We start from the raw sequence: 9,630 nt of genomic DNA, 5'->3' as shown, positions 1-9,630 counted from the left end.
CATGAATATAGATGAAAAATCCTGAATAAAATACCAGCTATCTAAATCCAATAGTACACCACAAAGATTATACGCCATGGCCAAATGGGATTTATCTCTGGAATGCAGGGTGAAATCAACATAAGCAAATTAATCATTATGATACATCACATTAACGGAATGAAAATAAATCACATGATAATCTCAATAGATGTAGAAAAAAGCATTTTACAAAGTTTGACATCCATTCATGATAACAACTCTCAGTAAAATATGTAAAGAAAGAAGTAACATAAACATGATAAAGGCTATTTATGAAAAACCCACAGATAATATCATAATCAATAGGGAAAAACAAGTTTTTCTCTAAAATCCAATATAAGGCAAGAATGCTCACCCTTGCCACTCTATTCAACATAGTACTGGAAGTCCTAGAAAGACAAATAGAAAAGAGAAAGAAAGAAAAGGCATTGAAATTAGAAAGGGAAAAGTAAAATTATCTCCTTTTGCAGATGACATGATCCTCTATGTAGAAAACCCTAAAAACTCCATGAAAGAAAAAAAAAGTTAGAATAAATAAATTCACTAAAGGTACAGAATACACATTCAGTGTACAAAGATCAATAGCATTACTTTGCATCAAAAATAAACTATCCACGAAGAAAATTTTTAAAAATCTCATTTACAATAACATAAAAAGAATAAATTACTTAAGAACAAATTTAACCAGGGAGGTGAAAGATTTGTATACTGAAAACCAAAAAATATTGATGAAAGAAATTAAAGAAGAAACCAATAAATGGAAAGATATCCCGTGTTCATGGATTGGAAGAATTTATATTATTAAAATGTCTATAATACCTAAAGTGATTTATAGATTGAATGTAATCTATATTTATTAGAATTTCAATTGTATTTTTTACAGAAATAAAAGGAAAAATTCTAAAAATTTGTATGGAACCACAAAAGATCCCAAATAGCCAAAGTAATCTTGAGAAACAAGAGAAAAGCTGAAGGCATCACACATCCTGATTTAAATATATTGCAAAGCTGTAGTAATCATACAGTATAATACTGGCATAAAAACAGCAACATAGACCAATGGAACAGAATGAAGAGCCCAGAAATAAAACCACATGTACAAAATCAACCAATCTTCAATAAAGGCACCAAGGATATAGAATGGGGAAAAGATAATCTCTTGTTGTGTTGGTAAAATGTGATATCCACATGCAGAAGAAAAGAAAACTACAGGTTATTATTTTACAACACACACAAAAATTAATTCAGAACAGATTGAAGACTTAAACCTAAGACCTGAAATCATAAAAATTCCTAAAAGAAAACATAGGAAAAAGATGCTTAACATTAGTCTTGGCAATGATTTTTTTTCATATAACACAAAAAGCACAGGTAACAAAAGCAAAAATAAATAAGTGGGACTACAACAAACTAAAAAGCTTCTGTTTAGGAAAAAAAAAGAATGTCGTGTCTCTACTGAACATGCACAGACTTTTTTTCTTGTCATTATTCTCTAAGCAATACAGTACAACACTCATTTACATAACACTTACATTTGATTAGATGTTATAAGTAATCTAGAGATGATTTAAAGTAAATGGGAGGATGTGCATAGGTTGCATGCAAAGATTATGCCATTTGATATAATGGACTTGAGCATCCTCAGATGTTACTAGCCATAGTGCATCTTGGAACAAATCTACGTGGACACTGAAGGACCACTGTATACCTTACTTTGTTTCTTACAACCAAATAAATTTCAGATGAATCAATATTGAAGCATACGAAGTATATGGGACAGCATGGTACTTTTTAAAAATAATCTTGGAGTTAGGAAGTCCCTTTTAAGCACTAATCAAAATGCATAAGCAATAAAGTTTGATTTCAAGAGATAAATACATGAATATAATATTGCAAAAATTTCAAACACACAAATCCAGTAAAAATGGTAAATGGAAGAAAAATATTTGCAATATATATGATAAAAGGCATATTTTCTTATCTTAGCACTCACAAGAAAAGGACAACTAACACTATGAAAAATGAGCAAGATACGTAAATGGACATTCGCAGTGTATAAAGTAGAAATTGCTAATAAGCATATGAAAAGATACTTAACCTTATTTGTAATTAAATAAATTAAAATTCAAAGGAAAAAATAATAAACTCCTTTTACCTTTAAGTTTGCCCATTTTTTAAGGAGTTGGTAATACCCATCATTGATGAAAGTGTGGGTGAGGAAGCATTCTCAGTGTTGCTGAGTGTGTAAATGAATGTATCCTATTTTGGTTTCAGTTTGGAAATAGTTATTAAGATTTTAAAGGCACATATTACTGATCAAGGAATTTTACTTTCAGGAATGTATTCTATAGATGAGCTGCCAGAAGTACACAAATATATATGAACAATTCTATTATTCCTCAACAGTAGAATGGATTAAAAATATTGAGATATATTCACATAATGGAATAGTATATGGCAGCTAGTGAACTACAGCTCTTTCTGGATATTATTAGTGTAACTGAATTATAAAAAGAAGCAAGTCTTAGAAAAGTGTATACAGTATTACATTTTATAAAGCTCAAAAGTAGGTATAGCTAAGTAATGTATTTTTAAACATACATACATATGTCATAAAGGTATAACAATAAATAAGATAAAATAAATATAAAAATTAGAATAATAGTAACCACTGGTGAGGGGTACAGTGTGAAGAAATAGGGAGGTGGGAAAAATGAAAAATATGTAAGTGTAGCTCTTGAGTTGAGTTAAGTTGAGTGATAGATTCCTAAATGTTCATCTTATTGTTATGCTCCACAACTTAAACACAGCGTTTTGTAAACATCAAGCGTTATATTAAAAATAACAAAAATACATATATTTTGTACATTAAAAAATATAATAACATATGCCAAATCTATACGTGGACACAGAATGCTTAGGCAAATCATAACTGATGGCTTCTTGTCTGCCTAGCCAGAGCTTTGTTAACTTTGAAAGTTGTTTAGAAACTTTAGTCTTGCCTTTTACAGTTATCATCTAGTCCACTAAATGTATATCTTTTACATTTACCAACTCAAATTGATATCATCTTGAGTTTCTAATAGGTTAGCAGGTGATCTAGAACCTCCCTTTTTGGTGTCTTACATTTTCCCTTTATTTTTCTAATCCCTGTAACTTAAGTACTACAATAGACTGATGAAGTTTACATAAACACTTAAGAAGGGAGAGTCTAGAGTTTGAGTTGTCTATTTTTTTTTTCCTATTTCCCTTTGAGGGCATCTAATCTAAATTGTCCAAGAGAAGATACTGGCCATCTACTAATTTACTGTGGCAGACTATATTTTCAAAAAATGGACATATCTCTTTTATTCCTCATGCTCTTCTTAGAGTGTGCCATTCCCTCATTAAGAGGTGAAGTCTGTACTCTCACCCCTTGAAACTGAGTGGACCTTTGTTACTTCTTGACTAAAGCAGTGGGGAAGCCCAGGCCACATGGAAAGATGATGTGTAGGTATTTCAGTCAACAGGCAATATCAACTGACTGGCACGTGAGTGAGCAAGTTCCATCTACCTCCTGAACAAAATTGCATGACAGACTCTAAGTGAGAATAGCCCAGTTGAAATCAATCACCCATACAGAGGTAATTACAAATGATTGTTGTTGCTTTATGCTCCTAAGTTTGGGGTACTGTGTTATGCAACAATAGACTAGAACGTCTGGGTTTCAGTACAAGCAATTATGGACATAGGCAGCTATACTTACACATGGGGACTATCCTACATACTCAGTGCTAAGCAGAGTTAGAGGCATCAAGCATAGATCCCAGAGACATTGCACTTCCTGGTTCTCAGCCCTGTCCGTTGTTTATACAGCCAGATCTTGAGAAACCTGCCAACCAGGAGTTAGAAGTTATTTGACCATCAAACTCCTAACAGACCCTAGCCTACTGTCCTTCATTTTCCTGGTTATTTATAAACACAGAATTCGGCTAGATTTCATATTTAACCCTTGAAACATGAAAGGACACCCCTTTACTGGCAAATAAGGTTATTAGTATATTCACCCCCAAGATGTCCTCCTAATCTGTTGACAGGAAGTTCAGATTGCTACAATACAAAGTTCTCTCTATCCTTTTTCTGTGTTGATAAGGCTGTCCTAATTTTCTCTGCTGAAAGGGTCTTTATATCTACTTCCCGTCTAGGGGAGGGAGCCTCTTTATGCCTCAGTGCAGATTTGTGTCTTTAATGATAACTAGGGTAACAGTTTGGCCCCTCTCTCACTGGAGCAGATAAAGAAAAGTACATGTTTAATCAACAGAATGGCACAAAAATGAATGATCCAATCATAATTTGACCCCCAAGACAGTGCAGGTTGTAATGCAGACGAAGGTACTACTCAGCTGCAAACAATAAGGAAAAAAGTTGGGATGTTAACTTTATCAATGATAATTTAATTACAAATATTGGAGTTTTCTCCAGTTTGCCCAATATTTTCTTATGTCTATGAACTAATAGGAATAAAAGCAAATGTAATTAACATTCTTATATTTGCTATAAAGTTTTTGATTTTATAATTTTTTCGATCCAAAAGTTACCACAGGCTGAGTGTGGTGTCTCATGCCTGTAATCCCCAGTGCTTTGAGAGGCTGAGGCAGAAGAATCACTTGAGGCCAGGAATTTGAGACCAGACTGTGCGGTATAATGAGACCCCCTTTCTAATTTTCTTTTAGATTAGCTGAGTATGGTGGCACACGCCTGTAGTCCTAGCTACTCAGAAGGCCAAGACAGGAGGATAGCTTGAGTCCAGGAGGTTGAGACTGCAGTGAGCTATGATTGCTCCACTGCACTCCAGCCTGGGCAACAGAGCAAGACTTTGTCCCTAAAAATTATTTCTTTTAAGTTATGACAAATAGGAAATATAAAATACAAATGAAAAAAATCAGTATAAGGAGCATTTTTCAAGTTTATTAAGATATTAATGCAGGTACCTTATTTTTGGCCAAGTACGGAAAAATTAACTTGGAGGAGAATTGGCAGAATTCCTGATGAGATAGACATAAATTTAAAAAAAATAGAATAAAGTGCCAAGGGTGGTGGCAGGAAAACCAGTGGGAGGATAACCCCAGATTGGGCTCATGAAACCCAGTGTATTTAACTGTTTGCCTGATGGTCCCTTGGGATGAAGTCCTGGTTCATGTTTTTGGAGCTCTAAAATGGCCTCCTGGCCTTCTAGAGAGGTTTCTATTGTCTAATGAGATTTGATCTTCCCTTTCTGAATCCTACAGGACAAAAACTGGCCAAAATTGAGTTTTTTTTAGTTCAGAGAACAGAAAAAAAAGCACAGCTTATAATATTGAACAAGGTTTTTAACGATAGAAAGAGCTGCAGGGTTTCCTGGAATCCAAGACAGTGCGCTTAGCTAAAGCTCGCTTGGGCTTCGTAACCATGGTTTTCCAAGGCTCAACTGTATAAAAATAGAATATTTATTTAAAAAATAAAACATGACAAATAAGCCACTGCTGTTTCTACTTGCTGTGAAAACTGCCTCAAGTCTCCCAAAGCGCAAGTCCATATCATCTGGTAAATGTGCCGCACACTTAACGAGGTCCCCTGGTACTGGCTGTCTGCTTCCTCTTAGTCACAGGGCGACTCTCAAGAGTGCTCAGTGAATGACACTGAGAAACCCTGAAACCTTGAAAGCTGCTCATTAGAGAGCCTTTCTTTGGTATCAAAAGGTCCTCCTCAAGCTGGAGGAAATATCCAGTATCCAAAGAGCCCCCTGTAACTTTCCTTCGACCTCCATCCCTAGACTGGTCCCATGGCAGATGGAAGGCCCACATTCAGATGTCTTTTCTTCATGATCTTGATTTGTGAATACTTGTGATCAAGGTTTCACATCTCTGACCTCTACCTCAACTTTTCGGTTGAGCCACAGATTTGCAGAAAGAGAAGTAAGTGATTTGGAAAGAGACTTCAATGGTTAGCAGAGGGAGCCTTATAAGGAATAAAATACATGCATGAAGTTTTTTTAAATCATTTTTAAAGGGCAAACTATATTAAGCTGGGAAGAATCCTGATGTCTATGAATATTTGGGTTTCCTTGATTTATTACTTTCAAGGATCTCCTGTTAATCCTAAGGAACTAAAATTTCTCAGGATTAAAGAGTGCCTTGATTAGCATGATAATAAGGAATGTGGCTCTGCCAATTATCAGCTATGCATGCTCTCTTGTCTATATTCTTATCTTCAGACAATCCATGGTCCACAGAGACACAGTTTAGAAAGCTTCATAAAGAATGTTTACAGTTACTTACCATGCTGCACACATCACAAACAACTTTTCCTGTCAAGAAATGGTCTCTGATGTCTAACACAAAATTTATTTTTTGCAACCTCATCTGATTTTCTTTCATATCATGCACTGAGGAGTTGAAGCACAACCATGCACCAATTTCTTATAAATACTCTTTGTAGATTTTCTTACGAAAAGGGATATATTTCTGAAAAATAGATAAATTGAATTTAATTTAAAAAGCACTAAAGAAGCTTACCTTTGAAATTCACCCAATAGTAAATCATTTTGTGATGTGGATTCATTTGCTTTACTTCCAACAAATTGTACTTTTGAAGCAATTCCATCATTATATTTCTAAATTTATCTTTTTTACAATGAACCTATTATGTATTATATAGTGATTACTGATAGGGTAAAGGCTACTAGAAAAGTTTTATTACCAGTGTATTTTTCAATTACTTGTTAATAATGTCATACTTTCTTCTAGTGTTATAATTCCAGTGTTAAAATTTAGCCCAATTATTTAGTTGTTTGTTGCTATCACAGACCTAGACATCATAAAAAGTCAAAGATTAAAAACATTTATGCCTTCTCTTTGAAGAAAATATCATTGTAATGCTCTGGTATTCTACTTTCTAATGGACAATTTGTGTGAAGGAGCAATGACTCGTAATGATTCTACCAGCAGATATTTGTCCCCCATAGTGGAGTGGCCAACCTGGAGTCATAAAAAGAGGGAATACATGGTCCCTGTTTAGCTATAGAGGGGACAGTTTTATAATGCAGTTTTGTGTAGTGGAAGAAACAATGGACATAGGGTCAAAAGATATGAATTCTAGTCTTGGTTTAGTCCTTTGACCCCTGTCTGTCCAAAAATAATTGCCTAACCAGAGCTGTTCTTCAGTTTTTGCATCTAGAGAGAGACAGTTCATCTTTGTCCTCCTTGCTCTGTTGGATGGTAATAAGATTAAATAATGTATGCAAAAATATTTTGTAATCACAATTTCACTGTAAGGGGCTTACAATATAAAAATAAAAAAACAATGAACAGTTCTATGCCACCTACATGTGCAGAGACATGACACATATAGGCCCCAGAGAGATAGAGAGAGTAAGGAGGAAAAGATTTTTTTTTTTTTTGAGATGGAGTCTTGCTCTGTTGCCCAGGCTTGAGTGCAGTGGTGCGAACTTGGCTCACTGCTATCTCCACCTCCTGGGTTCCAATGAGGAAAAAAAGATTTTCTAAAGGACATGGGTTTTATTTGGCTTTGAAAAATGAGTGGTGTCTAGGGAAGAGGAGTGTAGAACAGAGTTGAGAGGAGCAATATCATCAGAGTCAAAATAATGGAATGAAAATGCAGTGTGGAAATTACAGTAACACGGGCTCTATTCAAACTTTAGAAGCTCAAAAATTATCAGGTAGCTATGGAGCCTGGAGTTCTTCATGACACCACTGAACTCGCATTTATTCAATGTTGTTTTTAAAATTCAAATATGAGTATTATAATTAGTATACAATTTTTCCAACAACAATTCTATGATGTTATCACCACTACATCCATAAAGGTGAGGAAACTGGTCTTATAAATTATAAGTCCTTGCCCAAGATAAGTTAGCATATGCAAGAACTAGGAAATTAGTTTACAACATTTGACTTTAAAAGCCATGTACTTTCTTCTGAATGAGGAAAGAACGTTTCTCCACTCTCTACTCCTAAAAGAAATAAGTATGAATGTAAAAAAGCAGAGACCTAAGGTGTATTAATCACAGGAATTTTCCCAGCCTATTATTTGACAGAAATCATCCATCTAGGTTCCTTACATTATTTTTTTCTTTCTCAGATATCATGTGTGATTTAATGAAGAAAGAGAATCACTCTTTGGTGAATGTGTTTATTTTTCAAGGTTTCTCCAGCTTCCATGAGCACAAGCTCACCCTCTTTGTTGTGTTTCTTACATTGTACATATTCATCCTGGCAGGCAATGTTATCATTGTGAGTATCATTAGTATTGATCGTCACCTCCACACCCCCATGTACTTCTTCGTCAGCATGCTGTCAGGTTCAGAGACTGTCTACACCCTTGTCATTATACCAAGGATGCTGTTTAACCTCATAGGCCTGAGTCAGCCCATTTCCTTGGCAGGTTGTGCCACTCAGATGTTTTTCTTCATTACTTTGGCTATCAACAACTGCTTCCTGCTCACAGCAATGGGGTATGACCGCTACGTGGCCATCTGCAACCCCTTGAGGTACTCAGTCGTCATGAGCAAGAGAGTGTGTATGCAGCTGGTGTGGGGGGCCTGCAGCATTGGCCTAATTGTAGCAATGACACAGGTGTCAGCTGTATTCAGGCTGCCTTTCTGTATTCCAAAGGTGCCCCACTTCTTCTGTGACATCCGACCTGTAATGAAGCTCTCCTGCATTGACACCACAGTCAATGAAATCCTGACTATGATCATCAGTGTGCTGGTGATCCTCATTCCCATGGGTTTGGTTTTCATCTCCTACATCCTCATCATTTCTACCATCCTCAAGATTGCCTCTGCCGAGGGCAGGAAAAAGGCCTTTGCCACCTGTGCTTCTCATATTACTGTGGTTATTGTCCACTATGGCTGTGCCTCCGTTGCTTACTTCAAGCCCAAGTCAGAGAACACCAGAGATCAGGATCAGCTGATCTCAGTGACCTACACTGTCATTACCCCGCTACTGAACCCTGTGGTGTACACTCTGAGGAACAAAGAGGTCAAAGACGCTCTGTGCAGAGTGATGGGTCAAAAATTCTCCTAACAGAATAGGCCCATTTCAAATAGTGTCTTAGAAGATTTTCTAGAGAAGAAACAGTGGAACAGTGTGCATGGTTAATAGAGTTAAAAATTTCAAGCCTATCAAGCAGTGGTTGGGCGAGAGGAAGAGAAAACAAAAGGATTCAGCCACTTGAGAAGGGGGAAGGTTCTCCAAAGCACAGCGGGCCTCCATCTCATAAGAGAACAGGGATTTTATAGGGTACAAATGCAGAAGAAAGAACTCAGTGGTGTTGGAAAGTAGAAGGGTTGTGTGGGCAGCCTGGGACAGAATGAAATCAGGAGAGGAGACAGAGTTAATGAGGGGAGGCTGCTCTAGGGCAAGGTTCAAGTTTGTTTTTGTTTTTTTTTTTTTTTGAGACAGAGTCTTGCTTGTCGCCCAGGTTGAAGTGCAGTGGTGTGATCTCGGCTCACTGCAAGCTCTGCCTCCCAAGTTCACGCTATTCTCCTGCCTTGGCCTCCCAAGTAGCTGGGACTACAGGTGCCTGCCACCATGCCTGGCTAATTTTTTTTATTTTTATTAGAGACAG

The 9,630-nt window shown here is 36.3% G+C and overlaps 1 protein-coding gene across 1 annotated transcript; it reads left to right on the top strand.

The window, feature by feature from the left end:
* The first annotated feature begins 8,156 nt into the window (after positions 1-8,156).
* LOC469539 (olfactory receptor 10J1-like) lies at positions 8,157-9,086 on the top strand. Its single transcript, XM_524922.6, has one exon. The coding sequence runs from the start codon at positions 8,157-8,159 to the stop codon at positions 9,084-9,086; it is 930 nt and encodes a 309-aa protein (XP_524922.3).
* Positions 9,087-9,630: the final 544 nt, after the last annotated feature.

This window comes from Pan troglodytes, chromosome 1 (assembly GCF_028858775.2).
Source record: "Pan troglodytes isolate AG18354 chromosome 1, NHGRI_mPanTro3-v2.0_pri, whole genome shotgun sequence".
Taxonomy (NCBI): domain Eukaryota; kingdom Metazoa; phylum Chordata; class Mammalia; order Primates; family Hominidae; genus Pan; species Pan troglodytes.
The sequence above is the reverse complement of the archived record's forward strand: the minus strand, read 5'-3'. Positions and strand labels throughout refer to the sequence as shown.

What these genes read in the sequence shown, in the direction of transcription:
- LOC469539 (XM_524922.6), top strand. Translation starts at nt 8,157, where the DNA reads ATGAAGAAAGAGAATCACTCTTTGGTGAATGTGTTTATTTTTCAAGGT.